At 41.4% G+C, this 18112-nt stretch overlaps 1 protein-coding gene across 1 annotated transcript; it reads left to right on the plus strand.

Moving 5' to 3' along the window:
* The first annotated feature begins 536 nt into the window (after positions 1-536).
* LOC138419597 (zinc finger protein 420-like) lies at positions 537-17453 on the plus strand. The gene is given in 7 exon segments (XM_069552454.2): positions 537-541; positions 5202-5277; positions 11077-11203; positions 15946-16467; positions 16552-16803; positions 16881-17331; positions 17393-17453. Coding segments are annotated over 7 exon segments (1494 nt in total).
* The last annotated feature ends 659 nt before the right edge of the window (positions 17454-18112 follow it).

Below are 18112 nucleotides of genomic sequence, written 5' to 3' on the forward strand. Positions count from 1 at the left end.
CAACTCTTTGCAACCCCATGGACTGTGGCCATGGAATTTTCCAGGCCAGAATAGTGGAGAGTGAGGTGGATTTTTACCAACTGAGCTATCAGGGAAGCCCGCACATAGAAACCATTTCATCAGTTCTGTTTTTTGAAGTTCCTCTTCAGGAGAAGTATTGTAGATAGTAATCCATAGTTAAAACAGATAGAAAATTGATATGTTAGTATGAATCACAGGATGAAGGTTGGTATTTAGAAATCTACAAATATTAGCAATGTATCTTTGTTTATATTGATATGATTTGTGATTGTTTCAAAACCAAAATCAATGTGATTCAACTCTCAAATTACTCCATGCTGTTATGCTTCATTTCTACTGTGTATGCAAAGTTATATTTTTGATGGTTGCTATCTCAAAGATGAGACAAGGCCTTCAATCCTAGGGAGAAATAATTTATATTTATTCTCCATTAGAAGATTAAGGACACAGGAATGTAACATGTACATCTAAATGGAGGTGTTAGTCATTCATGTCAAACATCCCTGTAGGTCACCATGAGGTAACCATTCAGGGAGTAATTCCACATATTATAGTAAGATGTACATTATCAATAGTTATGTCACTTGCTTTTTAAGTAAAATACAATGACAGTTCACTGAAATCTTGATGTATCTTTATAATATCAACAGAAGTCATGAATATTAGTTGACATGTTTCAAATAAAGATATCTGATACCCTAGAAATGTATGGAAACCCCTTGCAGAAAAGTCTTGTAATTAGTGTATGTTTTATTTCATAAACAATTCACCTCCACTTTGTATCCATAGGAATCACAGTTCTCACATCATTGTATCAGAGGAATAAATATCATAGGTTATGCTTGTAATCTGTATTTTATTCAGTTAAATAGTGGGTTGGAAAAGGTTTTATTCTGACTGTGTGATATAACATGTTAATAAAACTGGACGGTTTCTTGTGATGAAGTAGGTATGTAATGAATTGTCAACCTACCGATTTAAGGTTGAAGGGAAAATACCTAATAATAAACTCTTTGTTAGCACAGAGGGATGATATCTGTAACAATTAGTTTCCACCCTGCCTTTAAGCCTCAAATAATTGGCTATTTCCCATCATTTCTCCATTGTACTCCCCCCACCCCCAACTTCTCTATAACTGCTGGGACGTTGTGATGGTTCTAAGAAGGATCATAGAGAGTACTGTTGAGAGTTTACCTGAACTACTGCATGCTGTTGCTGCCTCAGCGTCTGTCTGGGGAGCAGGCAGCCTGCAGGTCCTTGAACTCACACCAGCCAGTCCTGTGAACACCTGCAGTAGACGAACACCCACCTTGAGACCAGCAGTCGTGCTGAACCCCAGGGTCTACTGCACAGGCCCCCCCTTCAGTGACACCCTTGGAGCTCTAGATTCCTGCTCCTCTTGGATTGAATGGACCGATCCACACTCAGCCTGGGGAGCCCACAACACTTCATCCGGGGCCGCTTAGAAAGGCCTGAACGCCAAATACTGGAGCTTTCTCTGCCTGGTTCTAGCCTTGACCTTCCTCAGGGGCCTTCAAGGCTTCCTGTGAATTCTCTCAGGACCTAGAGTCATAAACTCACCCGCTTCATTTGCCCTTTGTTCTTCTGTTAGCTAAAACTTTTCAGGGGCTCATTTAAGAAAATGTCAATTTATCAAAGTCATAAAAAGCATAATTAAAAGCCATGATGGGAAAGTTCTGAACCAAGATTTATAAAATCTTACCCTGTATAACTCTTAGCACAAGTTTCTTGTCTAGGCTTAAAGGAATTTTTAGCATGGCCTTGGCATAGTTTGAATGCAATATATAAATATCTGAAGATATATACATCATATAATTTATATAACACACATTGAATACAATATATAAATATCTGAAGGTATACACATTATCAGTGAGAAAACCAAGAAGGAATATGTGAGTGTATGTGTATTCATACACATTTAACTTAGAGAATTTAGAAAAGCTAGATCAAAACGGGTCATTTTAGACTTGCAGATGATTGACTAAAAACAGCAAAACTTATCAATATGTCAATTAATCTGTTTTGTCTATTTTTCATGGAATTCATTTCCTTAAATGTCAGGAGGTTGCAGTTTTTAAGGAGCTTCCACTCTGTGCTCCCCCCCCCCGTGACTGCCCCAGTTTACATTCCCTCTAGCCCTGTAGGAGGTCCCTGATCTCCAAGCCTCCTCAGCATTTATGATATTATTAATGGGCTCTTTGCTAACTGTTATTCTGACTAGCATGAGGTGATGCATCATTGTAGCTTTGTTTTGCATTTCTTATTGTTTAGCACTGGTGAGCATCTTTCATTTCCCTCTTGCCCATCTAAAAGAGCAAGTTGTCCCACCCAGGCTCAGCGGTTGTGGCGCACAGGCTTAGTTGCCCCAAAGCATGTGGAGTATTCCTGGACCAGGGATCAATCCCACATCCCCTGCACTGTCAGATGGATTCTCCACCACTGGGCGACCCGTCTGTTTTGCTTTTTTTCCTTTTGAGATGCATGTATAATTTGTATTGGAATATAATTGCTTTACAATGTTGTGTTAGTTTCTGCTGTATGACATCATCAATCAGCCATAAGTATACATGAGTCTGCTCCCTCTTGAACCTCCCTCCCATGATCTCCATTTCACCCCTCTGGTCAGCACAGAGCACCAAGCTGAGCTCCCCATGCTATCCAGCAGCTTCCCACTAGTTCCCTGTTTTAACCATCAGTTCAGTTCAGTTCACTTGCTCAGTCATGTCCAAGTCTTTGCGAACCCATGGACTGCAGCACGCCAGGCCTCCCTGTCCATCATGAACTCGCAGAGTTTACTCAAACTCATGTCCATTGAGTCGGTGATGCCATCCAACCATCTCATCCTCGGTCATCCCCTACTCCTCCCCACATCAGTCATTCCCAGCATCAGGGGCTTTTCAAATGAGTCAGCTTTTCGCATGAAGTGGCTAAAGTACTGGAGTTTCAGCTTCAGCATCAGTCCTTTCCAATGAACACCCAGGACTGATCTCCCTTAGGATGGGCTGGCTGGATCTCTGTGCAGTCCAAGGGCCTCGCAAGAGTCTTCTCCAGCATTTCAGCCACGGTGGTATATGTGTGTCAGTGGGGTCTTCAGTTTGTCCCCCTCCTCTTCTCCTGCCATGTCCATACATCTGTTCTCTATATTTGGGCAAATATTGTCTTAACAGATATATATGGAATCTAAAAAAATGGTATTGATGAACTTATTTACTGAGCAGGAATATAGGCACAGAGGTAGTTCTTAAGGTTTTGGACGTTAAGCTTTCAAGGCATAAAATACATGGACAATCATTCCATGCATTTTACGAAGTGAAAGAAACCCATTCAAAAATGGTACAGAAAGTAGGAGTTTTACAATATGACACTTTGGTGTAGGTAAATGTTCATATGTGCTCAGTTGTGTCTGAGTCTTTGTGAGCCCAGGAGCTGTAGCCTGCCAGGCTCCTCTGTCCATAGATTTCCCAGGAAAGGATACTGGAGTGGGTTTCCATTTCTTCCTCCAGGCGATCTTCCTGACCCAAGGATCAAACCCGCATCACCTGGATGTCCTTCATTGGCAGCAGACTTCTTCCCACTCAGTCACCTGGGAATCTAGTAGGAAATATAGAAGAGATTTAAAAGGTCTGTGGTTGCCATGGGTTTCAAAGGAGGGACTCTGAATATCTTAAATCTAGAGAACTTTCAGGACCGTGAAGTAATTTGTGTTAAACTGTTGTGATGGACACATGTTATTATACATTTGTCCAGAGGTATGGAGTGCACATCCCTAAAAGAGAAATATAAGGGTAAACTAAAGAGTTTATGTATTTACTGTCCTTGTAGAGTCATCGGTGGTAACAAATGCTCACTCTGGTGGGGAAAGGTCAGTAGGGAGATTGTCCAAGTGTGCAAACAAGAGTCATATGGGTATGGGAAACGTTGTGCCTTATTCTCAACTCTGCTGTGAAATGAAATCTACAAAGTTGGTACTGGTGCATGCACACTGAATATTTTTTAGAATAGATAATATTAGAAAGATGGACATGCTTCTAACTTTAATTTCTCCTTAGTCATTATACTTTAAAGGTGTGAGAAAATAGAGCTCTCTAAATGGCACAGACAACAAACTGTAGCAGTTGATTCATAAAACCTAGAAAAACACACACACAGGAAGTAGAACAAGGCTCTCACGTGTTAATTCATGTGTAATGTAAGTTACAACACCGATCATTATTTCCTTGGTTGGTCATCAGATAGCATTTAGGGCATCATTTTCAAAGGCATTTATCTCTGCCCACATACACTTGTTAACCTAGCGTGTCCTGCTCAGTTCAGTTCAGTTCATTTCAGCTGCTCAGTCCTTTCCTACTCTTTGCAACACCATGGACTGCAGCTCGCCAGGTCGCCTGCTGCCCACGGTTTATTGTCAAAGAAAGCTGTGATGGAAACACCTCCAGGCTCCTGGTCTCTGAAGTTGGAGGTGCCACAGCTGCAGAGAGGTGGTCACAATGCAAATCATTTTGTGAAAACGTGTGTCCCCAGGCTGCAGAGAGGGGTGAAAAAAACTAAGGACACGGGAGATCTTTGGGAAGAAGTCTGCAAGTAAAGCCTGGCAGGAACCCAAGACCCCCAGGTGATTCCTACCAAACAGTCACCTCTCCCCTCCCTTCCCCCAGGGCGCAGACACAGGCCAAGGACACCACACACATCCTAGAAAGACACCCCCCCCCCCAACAGGGAATCAGGTTGACCTTTGCTTCTAGAAGTTCCAGCCCTAAAACCTCCCTTCCTGAGTCTGACATGTGCCAAATGGGAGGTTTCCCTCAGGGCTCCTGAATGCAGGTCTCTTGCGTTTTTTCAAAACCCTCCCTGGCTAGGTCAAGTAGCCCAGAAGTAGGGTCCATTGTGTCTGGTGAATTGTGCTGCCTGCTCTCTGTAATGCAAAAAGGAAGGAGAGGAACTAGCCAGGAAGATCTGCAAATAGAGTGGAGCAGCAGGATGTGATCAGCATATCAGTTTAGTTTTGATTACCCACTACAGATCAGGAACCCAGAAAGTCAGCAAAGAGCTCCGAAAAGGGTGAGAGAAACAAGAAAACGGTTTCTTCTTTTTCACTGCAGCAGTTGCAGGTTAAACGGCTGTATGGATATCTTTGAAGGTATTTTCTCAACATGCAGATGTGAGTTTGAGACATCATATCCCCCAGAAGATAAAGTGCAGGAGGAAGAAGAGGAGAAAATGACAGCTTCTCAGGTAATTGTCCTGCCTGGGTGTGGGGCTGTGTCTGCTTTTCCTCCTGAAATGCCTGGACTGAGAATCTGCAAAACTTTAGTTCTCTGCTTTTAAGTTTTCTGCCTGGAGTGCTTGTTATCACCTTCTTATTTTTTCCTGTTTTTTTTTGTTTGTTTGTTTTGTTTTGTTTGTTTTTTTCATAGTGAAACCCAGCTCTTCAGGTTTCGTCTCCCTCATATTCCAGAGCCTTTTCTCCATTGTGTGTATCCTGGCTTTCTATAGAGCATGATGAATTGTCAACATGAAATAGTGACTTTCAATGTTCAATACATTCCCTTTGTGAGAGATCAATACAGGGAGGCACTGGTATCTGAGTTTCCCACTGGGATGTGGTTCAGTGTTAGGATCTTAGAGAAGTCGGGGAAATGCCGTGATGAATTTACGTGTGGATGCAATTCAGCTCTCTAGAACAGGAGTAAGAAAATGCCCTTGTTAATAGAATGAACTCAGCATTCCAGAATTTTTCAGAAGTTAAAGTAGCAGAGACAATCCTCTATACCAATGAGAAAAATATACTAATTAAATGGATTATTAAGCTACAGATCATGGGAGGTATATAGGAGGTGGAATTTGCAGAAACCTGACATTTTTCATGATAGATTAAGATCATGGTTTTCCTAATATTGCCAAAATGCCAGGCAGTGATAATGCATATTTCTGTGTACTCTTACCCGTGACCTCTGATGTTCACTGGATCAGGTGCTTCTCTGAGATTTCCACACTATGAAATTTATTTTTTTCTTTTTGTCTTGAACAAGGATCATGGAAAGAAAAAGTGATGGATATGCCTATCACAGTTAATGAGGAAATGCCGTATCTTCTTAGTTACTCTTTGCTTTGAAAAATAAACACTGTCAGCTAAGGCAGATGCACAGTTTGAGAGATGTGAATTAAGTTTTATTTGTGGCAAAATGAGGACAGCAGCCCAGGAGACAGCATCTCAGAGAACTCTGAGAAACTGCTCCAAAGAGCCAGTGGGGGAAGGTCAGGATGTGAGTTTGGTGAAGGGGGAATTCAATGGAATCAAGCACTTACTTTACAAAAGGATTTCTGCCAGGCATGAGGAACTGAAGTCATCATTTAGTGGTTTAGTGCTTTTCTAGATATGAAGAGATGCAAGGATTGGGATCATGAAAGCAGTTCCTGAAAATATCTGACTCTAAAGACCTGCTCCACCAGATTCCCTGGAGCTGAGTGCCACAATCCAACCTGAACTCCGTCGAGGGGGCTGAAGTCAGTTGCAGCACCATAGGGTTCATTCTCCCCAGAGGCAGATCGCAAAACCCCTTGTTATTCAGTTCAGTTCAGTTGCTCAGTCGTGTCTGACTCTTTGCAACTCCATGCATCACACCACGCCAGACCTCCCAGTCCATCACCGATGCCAGGAGTTCACTTAGACTCATGTCCATTAAGTCAGTGATGCCATCCAACCATCTCATCCTCTGTCGTCCCATTCTCCCCTGCCCCCAATCCCTCCCAGCATCAGAGTCTTTTCCAATGAGTCAACTCTTTGCATGAGGTGGCCAAAGTACTGGAGTTTCAGCTTTAGCATTATTCCTTCCAAAGAAATCTCTGGGCTGATCTTCTTCAGAATGGACTGGTTGGATCTCCTTGCAGTCCAAGGGACTCTCAAGAGTCTTCTCCAACACCCCAGTTCAAACGCATCAATTTCTCTGCACCCAGCCTTCTTCACAGTCCAACTCTCACATCCATACATGACTACTGGAAAAACCATAGCCTTGACTAGATGGACCTTAGTTGGCAAAGTAATATCTGTGCTTTTGAATATGCTATCTAGGTTGGTCATAACTTTTCTTCCAAGGAGTAAGAGTCTTTTAATTTCATGGATGCAGTCTCCATCTGCAGGGATTTTGGAGTCCCAAAAAATAAAGTCTGACACAATTTCCACTGTTTCCCCATCTGTTTCCCATAAAGGCATGGGACCATATGCCATGATCTTCGTTTTCTGAATGTTGAGCTTTAAGCAAACTTTTTCACTGTCCTCTTTCACTTTCATCAAGAGGCTTTTTAGTTCTTCACTTTCTGCCATAAGAGTGGTGTCATCTGCTTATCGGATGTTGTTGATATTCCTCCTGGCAATCTTCATTCTAGCTTGTGTTTCTTCAGTCCAGCGTTTCTCATGATGTACTCTGCATATAAGGTAAAGAAGCAGCGTGACAATATACAGCCTTGACGTACTCCTTTTCCTATTTGGAACTGCTCTGTTGTTCCATGTCCAGTTCTAACTGTTGCTTCCTGACCTGCATATAGATTTCTCAAGAGGCAGGTCAGGTGGTCTGCTATTCCCATCCCTTTCAGAATTCCCACAGTGTATTATGATCCACACCGTCAAAGGCTTTAGCAGTCAATAAAGCAGAGATAATTGTTTTTGGAACTCTCTAGCTTTTTCCATGATCCAGCGGATGTTGGCAATTTGATCTCTGGCTCCTCTACCTTTTCTAAAACCAGCTTGAACATCTGGAAATTCATGATTCGCGTATTGCTGAAGCCTGGCTTGGAGAATTTTGAGAATTACTTTACTAGTATGTGAGATGAGTGCAATTGTGCGGTAGTTTGAGCATTCTTTGGCATTGCCTTTCTTTGGGATTGGAATGAAAACTGACCTTTTCCAGTTCTGTGGCCACTGTTGAGTTTTCCAAATTTGCTGACATATTGAGTGCAGCACTTTCACAGCATCATCTTTCAGGATTTGAAACAGCTCAATTGGAGTTCCATCATCTCCACTAGTTTTGTTCATAGTGATGCTTTCTAAGGCCCACTTGACTTCACATTCCAGGATGTCTGGCTTTAGATGAGTGATCACACCATCGTGATTATCTGGGTCGTGAAGATATTTTTTGTACAGTTCTTTTGTTGATTCTTGCCACCTCTTCTTCAAATCTTCTGCTTCTGTTAGGTCCCAACCATTTCTGTGCTTTATCAAGCCCATCTTTGCATGAAATGTTCCCTTGGTATCTCTTATTTTCTTGAAGAGATCTCTCGTCTTTCCCATTCTGTTGTTTCCTTCTATTTCTTTGCATTGATCTCTGAAGAAGGCTTTCTTATCTCTTCTTGCTATTCTTTGGAACTCTGCATTCAGATGCTTATATCTTTCCTTTTCTTCTTTGCTTCTCGCTTCTCTTCTTTTCACAGCTATTTGTAAGGCTTCCCCAGACAGCCATTTTGGTTTTTTGCATTTCTTTTCCATGGTGATGGTCTTGATCCCTATCTCCTGTACAATGTCACGAACCTTATTCCATAGTTCATCAGGCATTCTATCTATCAGATCTAAGCCCTTAAATCTATTTCTCGCTTCTGCTGTAGAATCATAAGAGATTTGATTTAGATCATACCTGAATGGTCTAGTGGTTTTCCCTGCTTTCTTCAATTTAAGTCTGATTTTGGTAGTAAGGAGTTCATGATCTGAGCCACAGTCAGCTGCTGGTCTTGTTTTTATTGACTGTATAGAGCTTCTCCATCTTTGGCTGCATAGAATATAATCAATCTGATTTTGGTGTTGACCTTCTGGTGATGTCCATGTGTAGAGTCTTCTCTTGTGTTGTTGGAAGAGGGTGTTTGCTATGACCAGTACATTTTTTTGGCAAAACTCTATTAGTCTTTGCCCTGCTTCATTCTGCTTTCCAAGGCCAAATTTGCCTGTTACTCCAGGTGTTTCTTGACTTCCTACTTTTGCATTCCAGTCCCCTATAATGAAGAGGACATCTTTTTGGGGTGTTAGTTCTAAATGGTCTTGTTCAGTCGCTGGCGATGCTCTTGGCAAGTGCCGATTTGTAGTTGACAACACTCCTGTGTGTTTAGTAGAGATGCTGGGATTTGGGAGTAGGGACTTTCACCACTCAAGCCCAGGTCTGATCATTTCCAGTACACTCCACGCTCACATCACAGATAGAGTCTCATCACATTTCTGTATTTTCCAAAATGTTTATAAGAATCATATTACTGTGAATCTATGTTCAACTGTGTTAAATTTTAAAATATAGTTCCATGCAAATGGTAGATTTTTCAGGAAATTAAAAAATTCAGAACCAGAGGTGTCTATTTTTTAAAATCATTGTGTATGTCTGCACCCTAGTCTATTTAAAAAATTTTGAATAATATTGTCACACGAGTGTATGTTCCTTGGTTCTTTGTCTCCTCAAAACAAAGATTTGGAGTGACGAATATTAAAGCCCTTGGCGCATCACAGCTCTCGGGTCTTGGACAAACTGTGTTATAGCTCTTAGGCAAATCAGTGTTAGAGCTCTATCTTATTTAGGCGATAGCAGGAGAATCCATCCTCGAAGCGTGAGGGCATACCAACCCAAAGACTCGAAGAGAAGAGCGTGGAGGAGCGCGTGGGGGTGGGAGAAAAAGAGAAGAGCTCACGCATACATGCGGGAGAGAAAGAAAACACTTTGGCTCCTCCTTTTATATGTTTTTTCCTCGACCTGGGCCTGCCCTATGCAAATTCAATTTAGCCAGGAATGTTGTTTGTTCTACCTGAAGTCTCCATTCTGGTCCTCAAACCTTCCTCAGACCTTCCTTGTCTTTTAGCCACCACTATTTTGGACTCCTTTTCCCTAATCTGCCTACCTAACAATATCATCCTCAAATATTTATGTACGTTTTCAATCAGTTAAAAATTATCCTGATTTTATTGCCAAGACCGTTTTTTCTCTTAATATGTATACAGTCCTGATTTTAGTGTATGTCCATATGCATGAACATGTTAACATCATTTGATAGATTTTCTTTCCTTTTCTTGCTTGAAGATTCGTTGAAGCTACCCACTGCAGTATTCATGCCTTGAGAATCCCATGGACAGAGAAGCCTGGTAGGCTACAGTGCCTGGGGTTGCACACGACTGAGTGACCAACACTTTTCTTGTTGTTAGTATTATTTACAAATACAGAAATTTCTATAAACTTTCATTAGAGTTAGCTCTGTGCGTTTGTCTTTGTTTCATTAAAGTCTAGAGTCACAAACTGAAGTAAAAGTTGCTACTGCTGCTAAGTCGCTCCAGACGTGTCCGACTCTGCGACCCCATAGACGGCAACCCACCAGGCTCCCCAGTCCCTTAAGCTGTCATTTAAAGGATGTTTGTTAAAATATTTGCCAAAAGATGATACAGCAACAGTATTGATTTTAAATTATGTCTGGTATACATTCAAGACTCTGAAAACTGTTGGAAAATAGTATATACCAGATCATAAAAATGATTCCTGTCACCGAGGTTACTATCTTACCAGACCTGTAAAATCTGTAAAGCACTTACAGTTCAAAGTTAACTGTGAATTCTTTCTTTACTCTTCTTCTTTGTTGCTGTTCAAACATTGTCACTCATAGAGCAGAATTTTCAACATTATTAGTTCAAATAAGCTTGTTAAAAATGTGGCACACTGAGCCCACTCCAGAACATTTGGATCAGGAAGTGCTTAGTAAAAATATTTCCTGTTTCTTTTGATAGACAGTTTGTCGTCTGTCAACTGAGTACAACACTCAAAAATAAATATGGCAATTTTTATCTGATTGTAATTTCTCTTCCAAATCAGAACAATTTCTGTAATCGCTGATGGATCGTATCTCATCCTCTTTTCTTGGGGTTAAAAATGTGGTAGAATATATTATAGTGTAAAAATTATATTCCTGTGTAACACCAGACATTCTTCTAAATCAAAGCCATTTCTCTTGCTGGTTTCCTCTTGGGTCACATTAGGAAGTCTTCCCATGACCACATGGCACCTGTACTTTGTATTTCAGGGATGGCTGACATTCCAAGATGCGGCCATAGACTTCACTCAAAAGGAGTGGGAATGCCTGGACTTCAGTCAGCGAGAATTGTACAGGGACGTGATGTTAGAGAACTACAGGAACCTGGCCTCCTTGGGTGAGGATAACTGCCTTCCAGAATCCCTTCTCTACCCACAGGTTTTGGTTCCTGCATTTCTAGAATGTCTCCTAGAATCTTCTGCTCCTTATAATAGTTTCAGATCCCTGCTTTCTATGGGAAAATAAATATTTATGAGTTGAGAAAGAGGACCTCATGATGATTCATTATGATTCTAACTTTTCCTTGATGGAATCTTCATCCTTCTTCTAGGTTAGTGGTAATTCTGTAGGTTCTGTGGTATAAAAGGGTGCCACTCTCCTTTATAAATCAGATATCTCCTACTTACTTACTTTGGCCTTAGTAGTACTTGACTAGAATCGCAAGATCTTTTCTTTATGTACTTTCTAGTTATAAAAGTGCTTCGATAAAGTATTTGGGGATATAACTTTCTAGGCTATATTAACATTCAACCATGCCTTCTCTAGAATGTTAGTAGTAATAATGTAATGGGCAAAACTATGGTCATATCTGACTCTTTGTGACCCTATGGAATAGTCCATGGAATTCTCCAGGGCAGAATACTGGAGTGGGTAGAGGTTCCCTTTCCAGAGGATCTTCCCACCCCAGGCATCAAACACAGCTCTCCCACAGTGCAGGTGGCTTCTTTACCAGCTGAGCCACCAGGGAATTTTAATACAGCTTAGGAAATTATGTCCCCAAATACTTTAGTTCTAGGCTGTATTAACATTCTACCATGCCTTGTCTGGGCTTCCCAGGTGGCACTAGTGGTAAAGAACCTGCCTGCCAATGCAGGAGTCGTAAAAGAAGTGTGTTTGATCCCTGGGTTGGGAGGAATTCCTGGAGGAGGACATGGCAACCCACTCAGTACTTTTGCCTGGACACTCCCATGGACAGAGGAGCCTGGTGGGCTACAGTCCATAGGGTGGCAAAGAGTTCAGACAGGACTGGAGTGACTTAGCACATGTGCCTTCTCTTCTCACTTGAATACATATTAGATTGGAAACTGATGAATCTCTAGTAAAATGAATATTCCTTTTCCTGATAGCAGGTCTTGTGGTCTCTAAGCCAGACCTGGTCACCTTTCTGCAAATAAAAAATCCCTGGGATGTAAGGAGACTAGAGATGCCAGCCATATACACAGGTATGTATGAATGGATGGAGCTGATGAGTCAACGACAGGTCCAAAGATTAGTGAGGAATTCATCCTTTGTCATGTGGTTTGGGAAGTTCTGCTTCAATGGAAATGATTTTAGAGGAGTCTGAGTTTCTTTCTGTTGCTGTCATAGGCGGATATCACCTGCCCCATTCTGTCTCTTTAAATTATTCCTGAATTCATCTCCAGTGATTACTTTTCTCAATCACAGTGAGAACTGAAATCCTTCTCTTGGCCTGTGACAACCTGCATGAATCTACTACTATTCAATTTCTTCAGTGGGCGGGGGGGTCGGCGGGGGGAGGCGGGTGTGTGTTGGCGCACTAGGAAAACTGGACATTTCTGAAAAACTCTAAGACGCTCCTATTAAAGTTTCTACCTCTAGATGGCAGTGTGTGAGTGGAATTGTAGACATACTGCCAAAGTTCTAAGAATATTGGGGACAGAAGTTTGTTTTGTTTTCTTTTTTCTGACTTATAATTTCTAAATCACTGGAAGCTACAAATATGATCTTATAAATATTAAATTCAAGTAATTACTTCACTGCATAAACCAAAACCTCCCTAAAGAGAAAGAATGCCAGTCTCAGGGTTACTTCAAAGTTTCTGTTTTCTTCAAATGAACTCATATGAAATGTTAAGTGTATTGGCCCCAATTCCTCAATACTAAAAGACTTAAGTATATTCAATTAACTTAAAGAATTTTCAAATAAATTGGCATAAGACTGTAAAACATTTTCCACCATATTTTTAATGGTTTCACAGTATTACAATGTTTAGATAATAGAATCTTTTTAAAACATTTTTATTGGAGTATAACTGGTTTACAATGTTGTACAGCAAAGAGAAGCCATTTTACGTACAGATATCTAGTCTTTTTAAGATTTCCTTCCCAATTAGATCTCCACAGAGCATTGATACTGTTAACACCACATTTTTTAAGTCTCATTTCTTAATTTCTCAAGAACTGCTTCTTTATTTAATTAATCTTGTTATCAGCTTCCCCAGACTTTGCCCTGCATGCCCTCGGTTTGTGATTAGACCTATGCCAGTATCATTTATGATTTTTATATTGAAACATCATATAGAACATGTTAAAATAAGAAGTCGGTTAGAGAATTAGAGGCCACCTAGTGGCACCTGCATTTAAGATGACTTAAGTCAAAGAGTAATCATTAGACATTTTCTGGGTTTGTGGTCTGTTCTGCAGGCTGCAGGATCCTAGCTCCTCTTGCTCTGTTGTCTTCCCCCTAGGGGGTGAGGTTGGTCCACAGGCTTGTACCCTTATCCCCTTGATCTGGGCTTTGATTGCTGTTATTGTGACCCGTGCCTCCCCAAAATATTGAGGGGAGCTTCCCCTTGGCTCTGTGGTTTTCACTGGTCTCTCGGGGTGGGGTCTGCTTCTTGGTTTTTGGAGAAGAGCCCCAGATGTGTTTCTTCCCTCTGATTCTGATCTGTAGTCAAGGCAGGTAGGATTGGAGAACACCTACTGGGAGAGATGCCACTAAGCATTGCTCCTCTGGGATTGTTCACCTTGGCGTGTGCTCATGCACTGTGTGAGTCTCATGTGACCCCATGTTGGCACTGCTCTTGGCCCCCCTTTAACCATGGGCATGATGGCACATTGCTCTGGTGTGTCTCAGATGATGTTTTCACTGGAACACCGGCATAGTTCCAGTGAACTCAGGTCCCAGAATTGCATTCATGGAGCTGGATCTGGTGTGGAGCTATGGGGGCAACTCAGACTCAGGCCTGGCCCCACCCCCTAGTATACATCCCCAAAAGTCAACAGCTGCTAAAGCTGCACCTCCCATGACTGGAGGAGCCCTGGTTGTCCATTCAGATGCTCTGTAGGGGCTGAGAGGACAAAGCCAATGGCAGGTATAAAAGCATGGTTTATGAAACCGTGAGGAGAGACTTCAGGTTTTCTTCCTTAACCCTGGGGCTCAGCTGAGCTTTCAGCTCCTTCTATGTGTGTGGGCCACCCACAGGTGTCTGCTCCAGAGGCTGCCCCAGAGCACAGGTGTCTGCTGATTGGGAGGAGGTGCATGGGGGGAGGCTGTGGCTGGAGCTCAATAGAGCCCACCAGGGTGGTGGCCTTTCCTAGTGCTGGGGGAGGAGGGGCCAGCACAGGGGGAGAGGGGCTGCAATGGTGGGTCTTCCCTTTGGGCATCACTCAACAATGGCACTCTGCTCTCTGGTGGTTCAGACTTCCTCCACAAGTATTCTAGCTTATAGAGCTCCTCCCTCACCCCCAACCTCTCAGGATGCCTCCTCACAGCCCACAGGAGACCTCTGCCTGGGTCTGCTCTCCAGACCCCACATTTCAGCACCCAGCCTTTGTCTGCAGCAGTGGACACCCTCTCAGGCTGGGTGGGCACGGTTGGGATCAGTACCCTGTGTACAGGTCTCACTCTGTCCTGCTGCCACAGACTGTTGCCGTGTTCTCCTCCCACAGAGAATGAGGCTCCCCTTGTGACCCAGCTGAGCTCACACCAGCCCCAGTAGATACGAACAGTAGATAAGAAAACTTTCATTTGGTATCTTTCAGCTGTGTCTTCTCACAATACCCGTGGTTTGATGTCAAAGAATCCAAGATTAGAAAATTTAATCCAAAAAGCAAACCTAGGAATATATGAAAGAGCTTACCTTGGAAACGAACATTTAATGAAACACCAGGAATATACGGGGGTATGTGAAAGATCTAGAAGATGTTTATGTGGATAGAAAGAAACCGAGACACTTTCACACAATATGGACATTACTGCCGAAAGAAATGAGCAATGTCAGTCAAACTGCAGAAAACACCCATTTCAGTTATCAACATCTGCAGAGCAATGTATCTCTTCAAGGAAAGGCATAAATCATTTTTTGAAACATGCACGTTCTTTGAAGGGAAATGTGGAAAATCTGGAAAGTCATCCAGTCTCTACTGCAAATACTCATACAAACCACTCTGACCACAGGCTTCAATTACACATACATTCAAGCACGTCTGAAAACTAGAAATTCAAAAATGATGGGGAAAACTCACAATATAATCAGTTTGAGGTATCTGTAAGCAAGGGGTCATTATTCTTCCACCAACAGACAGTTTCTCTCTGTTCCAAAATGTGTAATGTTGGTAATAATGGAAGAGAGTTAATCCCAACATCATGTTCAATACACACCATGATACTGTTAATACGGAACAACTTCTCAGGTGTAATAACACGAGTCAGGCCTTAAATAAGAGATCTATCCCCAAGAATCATAACAATATTTATGAAGCCGTGAGAAGCCATTCATGCAATGAAACTGGGTGTAAAACTGAACAAGACTCTAACGCTATGAAACATCAGGGACCTCAGTCTTCAGACAGAGATTCTGACAATAGTACACGTAGGAATATCTTTTATCAAACATCAGGTCTTCCACTACATGAGAGTACATATATGGAGAGAAGACTTACAATTGTGAATATGGTGATGTTTCTAATCAGTCTTCAAATCTCACTCAACAGCAGAGTATTCAGAATCCGCACTAAAGTTACAAGTGTAAGCAATGTGAGAAAGCCATTGGTAACTCATCCAGTCTAAGTAGACACAGGAAAATTCATTCAGGATGGAAACCTTTCAAATGTACAGAGTGTGGCAACACCTCTAATCAGAATTCAGAGCTTAGTCAAGATCAGCAAATTCACACTGGTAAGAAATCTTATGAATGTAAACAAAGGGCAAAAGCATTTATGTGTTACTCAAACCTTAGTCGACATCAGCAAATTCACACTGGGGAAAAGGATTATAAATGTAAAAAGTGTGGCAAAGCCTTTAATCAGGTGTCACATCTTACTGAACACCAGAGAATTCATACTGGAGAGAAGCCTTATAAATGTCAAGAATGTGGAAAAGCCTTCAGTCACTACTCAACTCTTACTCAACACCAGAGAATTCATACTGGGGAGAGGCCTTATAAATGTAAAGATAATGGCAAAGACTTTAGCAAGCACTCAGCTCTTACTTGCCATCAGAGAATTTATACTGGAGAGAAGCCTTATAAATGTAAGGGTTGTGGCAAAGAATTTATGAAGTGCTCAGGTCTTACTTACCATCAGAGAATTCATACTGGAGAGAAACCTCATAAATGGACAGAATGTGGGAAATCGTTTAGTCAGAACTCAACTCTTATCCAACACCAGAGATTCATACTGGGGAGAGGCCTTATAAATGTAAAGATTATGGCAAAGACTTTAGCAAGCACTCAGCTCTTTACTTGCCATCAGATAATTCATACTGGAGAGAAGCCTTATAAATGTACAGAGTGTGGGAAACCCTTTCGTCAGAACTCAACTCTTACTCAACACCAGCAAATTCATACTGGAGGGAAGCCTTATAAATGTGAGGATTGTGGCAAAGAATTTAAGAAGTGCTCAGGTCTTACTTACCATCAGAGAATTCATACTGGAGAGAAACTTTATAAATGTACAGAATGTGGGAAATCCTTTAGTCAGAACTCAACTCTTACTCAACACCAAGAATTCATACTGGGGAGAGGCCTTATACATGTAAGGATTGTGGCAAAGACTTTAGCAAGCACTGACATCTTACTCGCCATCAGAGAATTCATACTAGAGAGAGGCCTTATAAATGTAAGGATTGTGGCAAAGCGTTTAGACAGCACTCATGTCTTATTAAACATCAACTAATCCCTACTGGAGAGAAATCTTATAAATGTAAAGAATGCGGAAAAGCCTTCAGTTACCACTCAACTCTTACTCAACACCAGAGAATTCATACTGGAGAGAAGCCTTATAAATGTCAAGAATGTGGAAAAGCCTTCAGTCACTACTCAAATCTTACTCAACACCAGAAAATTCATACTGAGGAGAGGCCTTATAAATGTAAGGATTGTGGCAAAGACTTTAGCAAGCACTCAGCTCTTACTTACCATCAGAGAATTCATCCTGGAGAGAAACCCTACAAATGTAAAGAATGTGGAAAAGCCTTCATCAAGCACTCACGTCTTACTCAACAGCAGAGAATTCATACTGGAGAAGTGGCAAAGTCTTTAATCTGAGCTCTCACCTTATTAGAGATCAGAGAGCACGTACTGGAGAGAAACCGTAGTAATAAGTGATGGAAGAGGTTTGTCCTAAACATACACTTCAGAAAATACCAGACCATTTATTTAAGAAAGATAAGGAATAAAAAAAGAAAAAGAAGGAATGACATAAAGAAAATGTAGAAAAGTTTTTAATAAAAATTAAATCTAAATAAATAGAAATTGCACACTGGACAAAGTGAAAGTCACTCAGTTGTTTCCAACTCTTTGCAACCCCATGGACTGTGTCCATGGAATTCTCCAGGCCAGAATAGTGGAGTGGGAGGTGGATTCTTTACCAACTGAGCTATCAGGGAAGCCCACACAGGAGAAAGCATTTCATCAATCCTTTTTTTTCAAGTTCCTCTTCAGGAGAAGTATTGTAGATAGTAATCCATAGTTAAAACAGATAGAAAATTGATATGTTAGTATGGATCACAAGATGAAGGTTGGTATTTAGAAATGTACAATTATTAGCAATATATCTTTGTTTATATTGACATGATTTGTGATTGTTTGAAAACCAAAATCAATGTGATTCAACTCTCAAATTACTCCATGCTGTTATGCTTCATCTCTATTGTGTATGCAAAGTTATGTTTTTGATGGTTGCTATCTCAAAGATGAGACAAGGCCTTCAATCCTAGGGAGAAATCATTTATATTTTTTCTCCATTAGAAGATTAAGGACACAGGAATGTAACATGTACATCTA

The sequence above is a fragment of the Ovis canadensis genome, chromosome 14 (genome assembly GCF_042477335.2).
Source record: "Ovis canadensis isolate MfBH-ARS-UI-01 breed Bighorn chromosome 14, ARS-UI_OviCan_v2, whole genome shotgun sequence".
NCBI classification, from domain to species: Eukaryota; Metazoa; Chordata; class Mammalia; order Artiodactyla; family Bovidae; genus Ovis; species Ovis canadensis.